The 14,973-nt window shown below is 37.3% G+C and overlaps 2 protein-coding genes across 3 annotated transcripts; both read right to left on the bottom strand.

The window, feature by feature from the left end:
- Positions 1–652: 652 nt before the first annotated feature.
- Positions 653–2,973, bottom strand: LOC106425220 (nuclear pore complex protein NUP50A). The gene is made up of 2 exons (XM_022710853.2): positions 2,794–2,973; positions 653–2,202 (listed from the first exon to the last, which is right to left on the bottom strand). Exon 2 carries the CDS (start codon positions 2,155–2,157, stop codon positions 868–870), a length of 1,290 nt encoding a protein of 429 aa, XP_022566574.2. The 5' UTR covers positions 2,158–2,202; positions 2,794–2,973; the 3' UTR covers positions 653–867.
- Positions 2,974–3,147: 174 nt separating this feature from the next.
- On the bottom strand, positions 3,148–9,795 carry LOC106425219 (coatomer subunit beta'-2). Of its 2 annotated transcripts, none has more exons than XM_013865936.3 (25): positions 9,626–9,795; positions 9,248–9,268; positions 9,074–9,135; positions 8,853–8,907; positions 8,617–8,653; positions 8,182–8,507; positions 7,948–8,079; positions 7,707–7,855; positions 7,489–7,557; positions 7,046–7,196; positions 6,888–6,953; positions 6,537–6,725; positions 6,272–6,412; positions 6,067–6,141; positions 5,795–5,971; positions 5,620–5,711; positions 5,418–5,534; positions 5,037–5,151; positions 4,877–4,948; positions 4,491–4,687; positions 4,315–4,408; positions 4,118–4,224; positions 3,898–4,027; positions 3,600–3,811; positions 3,148–3,502 (listed from the first exon to the last, which is right to left on the bottom strand). In XM_013865936.3, the coding sequence occupies exons 1-24, from the start codon at positions 9,626–9,628 to the stop codon at positions 3,644–3,646; spliced, it is 2,745 nt and encodes a 914-aa protein (XP_013721390.1). In that variant the 5' UTR covers positions 9,629–9,795; the 3' UTR covers positions 3,148–3,502; positions 3,600–3,643. The 2 variants fall into 2 exon arrangements, with proteins under 2 accessions (XP_013721390.1, XP_013721391.1); XM_013865937.3 differs by having other exon boundaries at positions 3,600–3,808.
- Between the last annotated feature and the right edge of the window lie 5,178 nt (positions 9,796–14,973).

The raw sequence follows: 14,973 nt of genomic DNA, 5'->3' as shown, positions 1-14,973 counted from the left end.
TATTTTTTTATTGAAAACTATTTTTATGACAAAAAAATTTTAAAAAATTATTTGAGAGAATTGCCCGAATATATATTGTTCAATCTGAAGAAAAAACAACTTTATCAAAGGTTAATGAAACAATGTAATTGAGGCATTTGTTGAACAACTAACCTTTGTATACCAACTACAAATTTTGAAACATAATATTGTCTTCATGAGAAACATTAACACTGACTCGAGAGAATCCAACAGCTACATTTGGAAGCCCCATAAGAGTTCGTTGACTGGTCCGATCATACTCTGATTCGGTCTAGTCCTGATCAGGGCCAACAAGTGGTGCGACTCCTCCAAGTCCAAGTACGTGTCTCTCCATATAATAATAATTAAAAAATCTAATATTTTATAAATCCATATTTTTTATATATAAATAAAACTGAAAAGTATCTAAAATTATTTGATATGTATATAATTTTATTTTAATTACAAAATATACAAAATATTACTAATTAAATTTCAAAAATATTTTAAACATTATTTACATATAAATTTTATTTATTTTTACCGACTCCTAACAGTGTTGAGCCGAAACCCCGATCCTGATCTAACTGTAAATCTATCTTTTAAATAAGGAGCCTTACAAACCAGAACAAATTGTGAAACCGGAAGCAGATATGAAAGAAATGGTTCATATAAAGAGGTTTTGATGCAGATTTTTTAAGTCTTATGCTAACCAGAAAGTCTCAACAACTGTTTAAAATGAAAACAACAACAAACAAACTTGTTCGAATCTCTAGTTTTCTCTGCCTCAAAATTCAACTACTTGAAAGTAAAGACACAAAAGGTAAAGAGGAGAGTTTCTTCAGTGTTTTTCTTTTACCTTTCACTTCAGGCAGCATCTGTAGCCGTTGGAGAGTTCTCAGGTGTCTTCAGCGGAGGAGCCGTTTCTACTGGTTTACTTTCTTTATGTTTGTCAACAGCTACGCGAAACTCATCAACGATTGTTGGATCTTTGAACTTGAGTGCAAACGTAGAGAGACCTTCTCGGCCTTCACTATTCACACAAGCGAACGTGATTCCTTTCTTGTCCATGCTTGCAAGTTTCATCTCCGGGTAGAGACTCGCGTTAAGGATCAACCTGTAGTTTCCTTTAGCTCTCATAACCAGCCTTGCTTTACCGCCATTGCTTGAAACGTTGACCTTGACTTCTCCTTTGCCACGCTCCCTCCATCCCCCATCAAGATATTCAAACATGATCGAGTCAGCTGAGAAGGCGACTTTCTCGTTCTCTTCCCCTGTTTCTGTGGAAACCTCTTGCTTTGGAGGAAACCCAGTGCCTTCGCTCTTCTTGATAATGGAAGATCCAGATGCACCGAAGAGGGAAGAAGTGTTGTTGCTGTTTGAGAGGCCAAAGCCGAAGAGAGGTCCAGAACTACCATCCTGAGACACCACACCAAATGAGAAGGAAGAACCAGAGGACTGTGTGCCGGCAAGTCCGGTGAATGCGTTTTTGCTACTCGAATGCTGCTGGAACGAACTCAAAGAGCCGTTATTATTATCATCATCACCGTTCTTAGCTGCTTCAACGCTTCCTTCGCCTTCTTTTTCTTTTATATCAGTCTGATCACCTCCTGATTCCTTCTCAAGAGGATCCTCAGTTTGTGCTGCTCCTTCCACAGCGTTGCTAACACCCGAGACCGCCTGGTCTACACCAGCATCAGATGTCTTTCCACACTCATTATCATCAACATCCTTTACTTTAGACTTTACAGAGACTTCATCTGTGACATCAACCTTCTTCTTACTGTCAACTTCATCGCCGTCTTCAGCATCAACTGCCTTTTGGTTGTCGTCAACTACAGCTTCAGCAGGAGCCACTTTAGACTCAGCCAGAGGAGCATTTGTTCCAAAACCGGTTGAAGCAGGTGCAGTAGGGAGCAATTGAATTCCGGCGAATGGGTTGGATGCTGCGGCTGGTGGTGCAGCTGATGATGGCTCTTTGCGCTTGATTTTGACAATTCTTCTGGTCGCCAACACCTCATCACTGGCCTTCTTGAAAGTGCCACTCTCAAGTTCAGCTGAACCAATATCATCATCATCATCCGGATTCTCGCGAGACAGCTGTTTCAAAGCACCTCTCTTTTTGGAAGGTTGGTGAGCATTTTCTGAGTCTCCCATTTTGAAAACTTTGCAGAGAAATATCAACAGATACTTACAAAGTACCTACAAAATACACAAAAGAATATATATAAATAATAAAAACAGATAACCAAATACAGTCCTTTGGATACATATGTCAAACAATACAATCCAAAGCTAAGAACAAACATAAGACATAAATAAAAGTATATGAAACCTAAAGAACAAAAAAAAAAAAAAAAAAAGGAAAGCTCTCAAGAGATGACAATGCAATGGAAACAGAAAACTACAAAGCAGAAAGAGTAGATTATCCACAAGTGCCTGCGAAGAGAACACATCTAGGCTTCTTCCATGTAAATATTAGAGAAATGTACAGCCAATAATGATATTGTTCGTCCTTGAGAGAAATCAAAACCCTAGATTAACCAATTTTCGATTCGAAAATCAAAGGGGGTTAGTTAGTTAGTTAGTTACATTCAAAGCTCCTACTGGTTTCGAAAATCTCAAGCAATACCGCTTGCTTAATCCCCAACGCCCAATCAAGAAGAGATAAGAAATTAACGAGGATGTGAAAACCCTAGAATCTAAAACCCTGAGAGATAAAATATCATTTCCAAGAAACCGCCTCAGATTCGACGAAAGTGACTCGCGAAGAGTAAAATGAGAAGGACTTACCTAATGCCCGAGGAGCGAAGTGGTCAGAGGCGAGGCGAGGCCAAGAGAGAAAGAGCTCAATAACACCAGAAGAAGAAGAAGTTCTTCCTCGATATTTTTATTTTACTTTACCGACGTATGTGTGAATTTATTATTATTATTATTGGAATTTGCACTATAGGTACATACTTTTCCATTTCTTTTCCAGAAAATACATGTAAATCGATTTTTAAAGATTATGATTATGATATCTTATTGAAAAATGAATTTTTGGTTTTTCTCATTGCTTCAGCTTCTTCTGAACTCAATCCGAGGTTCAAACCTTTTGCAAATGTTGCTAGAACATGAAACAACTACAACAAAACCGCAAGAAAAAACAATCAAAAAGATTGGCAAACTTTAATAATAGTTAGTAAATCATATTTGCAACAACGCACAAAAATAAAACAAATCATATTACAGGCAAGATAATAAAATTAAAGTAATTTGTAAGATAAACCAAAACCATGTGTTTAATAGTAATACTACGACCATTTTCCTTTGAGCAACTCTCTCTCTCTCTCTCTCCTTTCATCTAAATCCTCAAAAACTTCTTATTACAATGGGTATCAAACACTCTTCAATGAATGTGGTTCCATGCTGCTCGAATATTTGAGCCATGTGGTTCAGAATAGAAACTTTGTCACCTTTACCATTGTTGCTTCAACTTTGGCCATTCTACGTATGCTCACTGCAAAACAAACACAAAGAAACCAGAAAGATCCCAACTCAGGTTTTGCAATGAAGGATGCAAATGATTATTATCTTCAGGGAATCAAATTAATCACCTGAAGACAAAATTTTCAGATATTGGCCTTGCAACGACTTGCTATTAAGCTGATGGGTTTCCTTCATTATTCGTATCCCACTCTTCGTCAGCCTCACTTCCATTAACAAGCACTGCTCCATCGGTTGAGTCACCATCAACAACTACTCCTTCATGCTTTTCCTCATCATTCTTTTCTTCTTCATCTCCATTTTCTTCTGCTACTACCTCCTGCTACGTAAAACAACAACAAAGCTCAGGATAACTCAGCGCTGGAAGTATATAAGTCACTTATATTTGGACAGGACAAAAAGGGTCACCTCATGATCCATGTCTCCATTTTCAAATGATTCCTCTTCCTCAACTTGCAAGTTTCTAAAGGCTTCCACCAGGGTCACGGAAGATCTATCAGCATGGCTAGGATAGTTTTCTGCAGCTGAATAAACTCCCCTGTGAACCAAAAATAGTCGAGGTCTAAGTATCTCTCTGTGTAATCATGCGGAGGATGCACTAGGTACAAGTGATACACTGCGTGATTACCTTGTCTCTGCAGCTTTTGCTTCGACGGAAAGAGCTACTTGCCAATCATCAAACAGATTTGAGTACTCCTCAGGATCAGCCAAAGATTCTGCTGCTTTTGAATTAATCTGTTTTACAAGTGAAAACTCAACTTTAAACCATATCCTTGACCACAAATCCACAATACACTAGCAATAAAGCTTTTTCAAAAAGATAACCTTGCTCAGATCTTTCCTCCACAGAGCTACTATCTCAGACACTTTGCTCGGAAGATATGATCTTGCCATCAGAGCAGCTTCTGGTATCCGGTTACTGTATAAAGAATCATTGTCACACACACAGATAACCAAAAAGGTGCACGAATTTGATTCTCCAAACACTACTAATGAATTACCTCTCCACTAATAACTCCAAACAATCTTCCAATTTACCCAGCATGAATAGGCAAAGAAAGGCGACATTGTTCTTCCCTTGCTCTTTAGCAAGTGTTACAAGTTTTGACACGCCTTCAGCATCTCCCAGAGAAGAATAAAGCAGTAACAAACCACTCAAATCCATCGCATACTTCATGCATTCCTCTGCCAATTTCAGCTGTGGTCATGACATAGAAACGAAAGGAGTTAGATGCAAATCTGCACATCAGATATGAAACATATATTTTGCTATTTTAAGATAATACTGCTCTCTGTAATCAACTGATATATCATTCACTCGAAAGTTTTTGTCTTTCTCTTATCATTACAAAACGCTAGGAAGAAATGTGAAGAGAGAAAGATATACCTTCCCAGAGGACATGGCTAACTCTCCTAATTGCTTCCACTTAGACTCGCTCTGTACTTCTACAGCTATTTCCTACAACCATAGAATCGAAAATACATTAGTATATCGCCAATATAAAAGTAAAAACACACATTTTATTCAGCATCACATTATATCACACCTGCGCAATTTCAAGTCTACCCAGTTGTATGGCCAACTCAAATCTGTAGTCAGGGTCAGTTGCAATGTCCAGAGCATCTTCAATCATTCCTCGTGACTCCAAGAAATGAGCAACACTAAAAAGTAGAAAATTCGCCGAAATAAATACAGAGAAACATCAAGGAAACAACCATTGTTTGGTGTGTAGCTAGGTTAAACATTAGATTGAGCAGATCTAGACACCACAATTCCCTAAGAGTAAGTAATCATAATATCCCTTCAAAAATAAATAAAAAGAGTATATATGAATGATTAAACTACCAAAGACATCACGCAGCCCGAGATCAAGTGGCTGAGGAAGGAACACTACATAGAAGTTTAGATACTAATTGACAACAATTACCTATTATGCTGATCTTTGGGAATTGTAGGTAAGATTTCACTAGCTTTGTCTAGATCACCTCGCATCACAAGAGTCTTGTACTCAATCAGGCTTAGCAGTAAGGTGTATCCTATTACACTGCATCCCAAAAAAGAACAGGAGGATAGACATCAGAAACTTCCAAAATCAATCTGAAATAAACACACTAAATCTAGGCACCTACTTGAATTCTTTGTCAACCAGGAACACCCGACTTTGACTTGCGAGATAGCCCAACAAATACATTGGGCGGTCTAAATGATACATTGTAGTTACCTGATATTAAGATTTTAGCAAATATCATCAAAGTCTGTTCATAACAACAGTCAAATAAAGTAACCAAGATATATGCAGAATACCTCGCCTCCGACACAATAGTTAAGCTTTGAAGAAGAGTTGTTGTAAATGAAACAGTCACCAACCCATAGACCTGTCCTAACACGTTCATCATTCTCATGGAGAACCTCAAATGCATCCTCAACACCTTCTTCCTCAGTTGATCTTCCACTATCAAAATGTGCAGAAACTAAGTCGCGCTGTAAAACAGGAAAACAATAGTAAGAGCTTGGACAGTCTAAGAATTGTATAGAGAAATTCACAGATTAAGAGTGTTGTTGGACAGGATCCTCACGTTGTATTTCAAGATGTAGAATGACGTGTCACTAGCAATGGCTAATAAATCACCACTGTCAGCCCAATAAAGATTCTGCAAACGTTACATAGCAAAAATAAGAATTAGGAAAAAATAATCGAGGGGAACCTCCATCTGAAGGTGATATCGAATATGTGTTGAATTAAACTTCTCATAACAAACTGAGAAAAGTTAACCAGGATACCTTTACAGTGACGTCAATACGTTGAATCAGCCTACATTCAGCCCAGTCATAAAAGCAGATGAAGTCACTTGAACATATAGCTAACAAGGTTCCCCCAAAGATCTTCTCAGCTGAGAAAGTAGGGCGGATACTCTTTTTCTCCTGAAAACATTATTTTGTAAATGAGCCAGATCCAAAAATAGCCATCTCCATGAGAAGTAACGATAATAACCATAGAAACATCTTCTAACAAAACGTATTAGACAGACAGAAGGCGAATACGAACCTGGAAATTTTTGCTAAACGTCTTGATCTTTGATGAGCTTTCTCTAACCGCACACTCCCCCTCAGACGACCAAACGAATTCAAGTCCAGATCCAAATGACCTATTTCTCCAAGCCAAAGCCGTGTAGATTATATACTCCCCGTCTCCACAGACTACGACAAACCTCCCATTCGGATTGTGCTTCAAGCTCTGAGAGTCAGAATACCCACATATGAGACTGAGATAAGGCGAGAACAAGTACATATTCTGAAAATCAAACTACTTAACGAATTTTTTTTATCCCAAATGAACTATATAATAGCCCAAAACATCACAAACCCCATTGAACTAATTGCTGCTAGTAACACTCACTTGTGGATAAAGATCACAAGTCCCAAGCTCTTTAACAGCCAAGGGCAACCTCTCTCCATCAGTAACCTAAGATAGAGAAAAAGGGATAACAACATCAGGCAAACAAATGAACCTGTTAGGTCATCCTATGGCACAGTAGTTACAAGTACGGCCTATACCTCGTAACCTGCACCAATACTTTTGATGTTCGCAGTTTGAATTTCATTATGCTTAGCCCATATGATTTTTCCGGTATTGTCCATGCTAGCGACAGGAATTTCTCGTCCAAGTTTAACCATGATTGTTCCTTCATCATATCCAATCACAACCCTGTGAAGTGAAAACAGCAAGGTTTATGGTTTCGCAGGACAACTCATTGGAGTACTAAAACAAGTAAACTCTCAGTATCTAAGAACTTTAATCTTTACATATAGTCGAAGTTAGGAAGAGCAAAAGCAACCACAAGGGTGTCAATAAATTGAACGCCAGAAGCACAGATTCAATGAATGCTGTTTTAGTATCAACTGAGAGAGAACATCTACTCTAGTTATTAGTAAGGTCAATTTCTCGTCTTAAATGAAAGGAATGCATTAGAGGAGAGAGCAAAAATCCAAAAACTCACCGGCGTGAACTTTTAATGTAGCCAATGGCCCAAACTCTCTCGAGGCCATAATTTAATGTGTTCTCTAGCCTGCAAGAAAAAAGCAGACATCAGGAAATTTGGGCAACAAACAGAAGGACAATATAAGAAATTGGTAATGACGGCAAGGTAAATGAAGCCCAACTGAAGAATCATTAAATTATTAAACTCCAACAAATAATGTTCACATATTATAATACCTGTACGTAGTTGCATGCCAAATGCGAACGGTACCATCTTCCGAACCTGTGATTATAATTGGAAGTTCTGGGTGGAAACATACGGCAGAAACATTGTGTGTGTGCCCGTCCAGGGACTGGACACAACTTTTTGTTTGATAGTCCCAGACCTGATTTCGAAACTCAACTTGTAAATAACCTGAACGCACATAATGTCCAGTAGAAATGTATCATCTATCAGAGTAGTGAACAAGAAGCAGACCTTAGCTGTGTGATCATCAGAGCCGGTAATCAAATAGGGCTTGTCACCACCAGTGAAATAGTCTACACAGTTCACTCCTTTCTGATGGGCATCCAATGTAAAATTTGGGTCTGGAGAACCAAGATTCCAGATCTGAAGATGAGCAAGCATGTAAACATAGAATGAGCTACCACTTCTTAGAAACTTATGTGGACTAAGCCATAATCAAATAACAAGCATAGACGATTTCAGCACCTTTATGGTGCGATCAAGTGATGCACTGGCAAAAGTGTTGGTGTCTTTTGGATTAAATGTGACTTGCATCACATAGTGCGAGTGTCCCTCGAATATCTGAGTGCAAGCCCAACCTTTTTCCCAGTCCCAAAGCTTTATGAGCATATCATCAGAAGATGATAGCACATATGGAAGGGTTGGATGAACAGCCACGCATCTAATGTAGTCTGAGTGAGCCTCAAACACTTTAACCTTATCCATGGTATTGTAATTGTATACACGGATGTACATATCATCAGCTCCTGCCACAACCCATTGCTTTCGTGATATAAACTTGGCTGACCGAACTGAAAAGTCATAATAAAAAAAAATCAGCATAAGCAACAAACCCGACAAGACTAGATAAGTACATACAACAAGAAAAACTAAAGGAGCAGAAGAAAGAAAGATTTATACCTGGTAAATCGGTCACCTCGAAAGACTTTGCCATCACCTACGGATTATCAAGCACGATTCAGATTAGAATAATTTTCATGAACCATAAAAGCAGCCAACAAGTATATGAGAAGACTGTGAAACCTCCTCATAGGGAAAATAATCTTTCAGTCGCACTTTTGGTCATTCCTCATCACACAAATTAGTTCATCGAAAAACAAAGTGCATAGAAAAAGGAAATCAAATTATTAACCCACCTGTGTCTGGTAGTTCCAAATACACAAGGTTCCAGAGTACAAACTTGCTAAAATCCTGCAAGATAATGTGGTATCAGGTTCCATTCATGAAACAAAGGTAAAAAAACCCCTATAAAAGCAACGAAAATGGTGTAACTCTCCACAAAAATCAAGGATACCAAGTGGTAGAAACGAAAAAAGTATGAGATGCAGAAGGGCACAATCAAAAGCTTGAAAAATACCATGGTTCTGTAGGATGCAGATCCACACATTTGACTCTCTCAGATCTTTGAGCAAACTTTTTCTGATCCAGAAAAAAAAAACAAAGCAAATGGAATTATTATTATATCAAACACAGCCTACTAGAACCAGAGTGAATGATTTAAAAGAAATCCACATAGTAAAAACAATAGTACCTTGATCTCGAGTCTGAGAGGCTGTTCCAACAAAATAAGACAGAGAAACCAGTAGTCAGTAGTAACACACATTCGTGAATTCAAAACACACAAACTTTACCAACATCCTTAGCACAAAACAGCTAAAAAGTCTAAAAACCCCATTGAAACAATTCCAGATCCTTTTCGGCCATGATCCTTACTTCAAAATTGTCAAAGAGAGACTACACCCGATTTAAAATACCATTCAAAATCAGATTTTAAACAAATCGAAGCGAAACAAGCGATCTGAGATTACACGATCTCTCTCACTCACAATCAACAGAGGAAAATATACAGGAAATCGAGATCGACAGATTCACTCGAGATCTGAAGAGAGGAAAGATTTACACTACTCACCATGTTTACAGATTAAGCGGAAGGAAGCTGCGCCGTTCGGATCTCGAATAATCGCTTAAATCTGCAAATCGGAGATCGGTGGACGAACAACCGTTTAGCTCATAAAAAGGAATCTCAGTTTTTTGTTCGACAATTACGAACGAGTGAGCGGATGAGTAAGATATTACGAAATAACCACTACAAGTTGGGCTCTTCATAGGCCTTTCTTTTTTTTTTTTTTTTTTTTAACTCAAGATCAACTTATCATTAGCCAAATGTTTTGATACAAACAATTGTGACCACAATACCTCAAGAGGCTTTAACCACAATGTAATATATGGAAGTAGATGTAGCATCATCTGAGATCACTTATTTGGATCCTACATTGCCTCATCTAACTACCTATCACTTTGACCACCATGGAAACAAATTCACTTTACCAAAATGGTGAAAATGAACTGTCCCTTAAACCACTAATTACACGGGCATTGACTAAAACTGAAAACTAGACTTAACAAATGAATTCCAAACTAAGACCTTGCTGGAGATCACCACTTAATCGACATTCAGAACTTGGATCATACCAACTCAACGCCAAGGCGCATACTTCACCTTCAAGTCCCGTCCAGATATCAGTCATACCCCAGCCTTATTATATGGATTCCAAGCAAAAAAAACCACAAAATGAGAAGATACCTTAGTTGCAGATTTCTTTTCAAACACAGAAACGGGTTCCCCACCAAACTGGTGCGTAAACTGCCACACAAGACCTTCCATCACGAGTTTGTAGTCTTGACTCCAAAACCGAGCCGCCGGAACAGAGCGAAACAACATCTCCAAGAGCATGAGTTTCAGTTCTTCCGGAATGAAGAAAGGACGGGTTCAGATGCCGAAACCAACCAAAGCTCATCCACTAACACCTGCAAAAGAACACTGAAGCTCGGAGGAGAGCGACGACGGCACAGATTAGACATCTACGGAGGTACATGGAGCGACAAGGGGAAAATAGCTCCATCCAAAATCCAACCCTAAAAGCCGACCTCCGACAACGACACCTTCCTGACTCAACTCGCTGTGACTCCAGAAGCTCGGAAACCGCACTACACGGCCAGATCTGAAGAGCCGAAGAAGCCAGAGTTCACACGCATCTCGCTGAGGGGAAGGGACGTTAACGAAGGCAAAAAGAAAAAGAGGAAAAAAGAAGGTAAAGGGTGACTCTCCGGCGACGACACAGCGACAACGCCGCCGGAGAAACGCGGCGGCTAGGGTTTCTACTGACTCTCTCTCTCTGTTCTCTCTCTGTATAAACAATATTTTTTTTTTCTTGTCAACAGCCTATTGTATTAACTTAATCGAGGATAACCCATTTATAGAGGTGATACTGATTTTATTCGAAATAGAGCCCGTTTTATAAAATACGCATTTGCCCCCCCCCCCCCCAAAAAAAAAATTGCATAAACAAGTTTAAGTTTTGAATTTTTTTATGATATTTTTGAATTTTATGATATTACTTTTGAGGTGTACATAATAGAGTATTTACAAAAAATTTAAGATATTTATTTTAATGAGTTTTAGATTATTTTATGTGAATGAATGTGTATATACTATTTTCTCTTTTTTTTTTTGGAGGAACGCAATTAGTGTTACAAAGTAGACTGGCTACTATATTGTCTTATCCGAATTTGGAATACCATCTGACTAATACTAGAGAGTGAATCGATCATATATTTTGCATTAATGCACACATGTTAAACGTTTTACTTTTTCTCAAAAACATCACTAACAATATAATCTAAGATTACTTTATTTTGATTAAAACATAAGTTTTTATAGGTTTTTTTTTTATGCTGCTATGAAATAGCTTTTCTGGCGATAATTGATCTATCTTCTGAAATATGAATTGATTTCTATCAAAATACAATTGGTTATACATCTTATCTATTAAAACATAAGTCACATTTTTTAAATTTTTCATTAAACGAGGAAAACAAGTGATCATCAAATCCGTGGTCACGGCTTTACCGAATCATGTGATGTCTTGTTATCGTTTACCAAAGGCAACGACAAAGAAACTAGCGAGTGCGGTGGCACAATTTTGGTGGAGTCCAGGGGGAAGTACAAAAGGCATGCATTGGAAATCATGGGACAAATTATCTATCAATAAGAATGAAGGAGGTTTGGAGTTTAAAGACCTCAGATTTTAACACGGCTATGCTTGGTAAGTAGTTATGGTGTTTGATAGAGAAGCCAAATACTTTATTTTTCGAGTTTTTAAAGGTTGGTATTACAAGAATGCTTCACCCCTGGAACCAATTAGATCATACTCCCCTTCATACGGCTGGCAGAGTTTTGTATATGTTAGATCTCTAGTTAGCAAATAACTAATCAAAATGGTGGGATCAGGATACTCCATATCAGTATGGAATGATCCATGGCTCCTAACCACTCACATGATACCAGCAAACAAAAATCAACATAACATTTAACTGGATCTTACAGTGGACTCTCTCATCAATTCAGCTTCACGAATTTGGAACTCGCAGAGAATTCGGTATTTGGTGGATACCTAGGATGCAAAAATTATAGAAAGTATATCACTGAGTAAGACTCAGATGGAGGATAAGAATGGAGGCATTTCACAAATAATGAGAAATTCACGGTCAAATTAGGATACCACGTTTAACGAGTATATCCGAATAAGGAAAAACCACCAATAGTGTTTGAACCCACAGTCGATCTACTGAAAGCTTTCTGCTGGAAAGTTCGCTGCCCACCGAAGATAAAACATTTTTTATGTTGTGCCAGATGTGGAGCTATGGAGGAATCAATAAACCATGTGTTTTTTGAATGTCCACCAGCGCGTCTCGTTTGGGCATTATCAAAGATACCATCAAATCAAGATATTTTTCCTACTAGTTCTCTCTTCGCAACTATGGATCATCTGTTTTGGAGAGTGCTCCCGCAGATGGATGATCATCAATTTGCATGGATACTTTGGTACATTAATTGGAAAGGAATAAACGATAAAGTTTTTAGTAATTTGGATATTGATCCCAATGAAACGCTAAATTTAGCAGAAACAAAATCTACACTTTGGGTTGAGGTACAAGTTTTAAACTCACAGAGAGCTGTCCAACATGTAGAGTGTACAAACTTACCATCAATCCTAGGATGATGGTGTTTTACAGATGGATCTTGGAAAGATAAAGAGATTTTTTCAGGACAAGGTTTGTATAGTACACTAGAAGCTTTCGATAGTTTGATGGGGGCAAGAAATGTCAAGGCTAGCTTCACGCCTCTTCATTCGGAGATGGAAGCGCTAATATGGGCAATGAAATGTATGAAGAATCTGCGTCAGTATCATGTCATATTTGCAACGGATTGTTCTCAATTGGTGAAGATGGTTTCGGAACCAACAAAATAACCAACTTTTGCATGTTATTTGGAAGATATTAAGACCTTGAAAGAAAGCTTTCTCAACTCAGAGATCATCCATGTACCACAAATGCAGAATACAAAGGCGTATAGTATAGCATGTAGTGTTAAGAAACAACTGTATTTTGTCCCTCACATGGATGCAGAGTTACCAATGTGGTTCGCAAAGTCAGTATGAGTCTGTGTATGTTGATGACAAAAAAACAGAAGCCACAACTTTTTTATGTGTGATTTTTTAAGTTGGACCATCTCCTACATAGTTACTTAAATGAATTTTTCTATTTGCATAATAATATCATAACAATAATTGTGATAACATTTTAGTCTTTTATTTCCTTAAGCAACTAATTAAAATTATTGCTAATGAAATCTTTTCATGATTTATTTCCTGAACATATGCCTTTTCTTTATTTTAACGTGTAATATTTAATTTTATTAATTTAACTATAGCTAAAATATAACCATGATTTTAATTAAAAAGAAAAATTATAAACGTATATTTTCATCTAGAGTTCAAGAGCACTATAGTACATATTATTCATACTAGAGATTTTCTCGGGCTACGTCCGGGTTCTTTCCCATTTTAATTAAATTTAGATTATTTTAGAATTTATCTTTGAGTATATATATTTTATACTTAAGAATGATTATGCTATCTAAATTAACAGACATAATTGTACTTTGTATTTTTTTTTTCTGGTTACTACAAATTGAAAATTATTAAAATTCACAGTTTGTCTTTTCAAAATAAAAAAATGCATATAAGCTGGTAAGCAAGTTTAAAAATGCATATGAATTTGTTCGTATGTGTTATGGCAATTCCGAAATGAAGAGCTATTGAAATGTAAAACTGATGTACATTAAAAGAATCCTCAAATCATGTCAAAAACTTTTGTTTCCATGTAGCAAAACAAATTCGAAATAAAAGATTAAGAAAATATAATATAATTCCATAAAAGATTAAGAAAATATAATATAATTCCATTTGATTGCATGTTTTTCCTCCTTTCATTAGTGTTTGTAGTCCCATCTGATAAACATTAACCATTGTTATGTCAAAGTTATAATGATCACCGGAAAGGACAACCAGATATTCCACCTTTGCTGTTAACTTGCCCCACAATAAGTGTCTTCAACCACCAGTTGGTATTAAAGATCACCGGAAAGGACAACCAGATATTCTATCAGTGTGTGATAAAGTTCATACATCCAAATTAGCGAATTATGGACATTTATATTGCTTTTGTTGAGTTTTTCTACAATTTTACCAGGGTATACATGCGTGTATTCAGGAAAATTAACTTTGCAGTAAGATGTATTACTTGTGTTCTTTCTTTACCTTGGAGCAGATGCGAGGTGAATTCAAACTTGCAGATTTGACTTCTAAAATGGATAGGACCATCATTGTATTTTAACAAAGCCACTCCAACTGTAATCAAAGATCAAAGTTGCTAGTTCCAATCCCACCTCTGAATCCTCTGGATGCGGTTCAAACATTCAAACAAAGATAAAGAAAATGAGATGAAGGAGACTCATTAGTTTATGTATCCTTGTAGAATATGAAAATTAGTAAAGAGAACTATTGTAAGTTTGAGTAGTAGTTACGACACGCAATCTAGTAGTTTGCTATAGTATTGTCGCTACTTCACTTTCCATCTCAAACTCAGATAATGCATGTTGTTTCTAATGATAATTAGGAAAAACATATGAATTTGTATATCTTACCAAGGAAAACTCCAGCGAATCAATCAGTTTTCTCAATGAGATCATCGACGGGGATCCTAACTAATGATTCATCATTTCAATTGAGTGAAGAGGATGGGTTCATGTGTGTTCCCGTGCCAAGCCTACGACCAGTCTCAATACCAATGGAAAGTTGGTCACCGGTAATCATCATAACATTGGCATCGAGCTCAAGCCTCAAGGGCTCGTCA

This window comes from Brassica napus, chromosome C6, assembly GCF_020379485.1.
Source record: "Brassica napus cultivar Da-Ae chromosome C6, Da-Ae, whole genome shotgun sequence".
NCBI lineage: Eukaryota > Viridiplantae > Streptophyta > Magnoliopsida > Brassicales > Brassicaceae > Brassica > Brassica napus.
This window is presented reverse-complemented; position numbering and strand designations above follow the sequence as displayed.

Bases quoted from the DNA above. Each gene is read 5' to 3' on its own strand.
- LOC106425219 (XM_013865936.3), bottom strand. The intron at 8,908-9,073 runs GTATTTTTCAAG...ATTATCTTGCAG, and splicing joins CTGCATCCTACAGAACCATG to GATTTTAGCAAGTTTGTACT. The intron at 5,535-5,619 runs GTAGGTGCCTAG...TTTGGGATGCAG, and splicing joins CTGGTTGACAAAGAATTCAA to TGTAATAGGATACACCTTAC.
- LOC106425220 (XM_022710853.2), bottom strand. From the start codon at position 2,157: ATGGGAGACTCAGAAAATGCTCACCAACCTTCCAAAAAGAGAGGTGCT.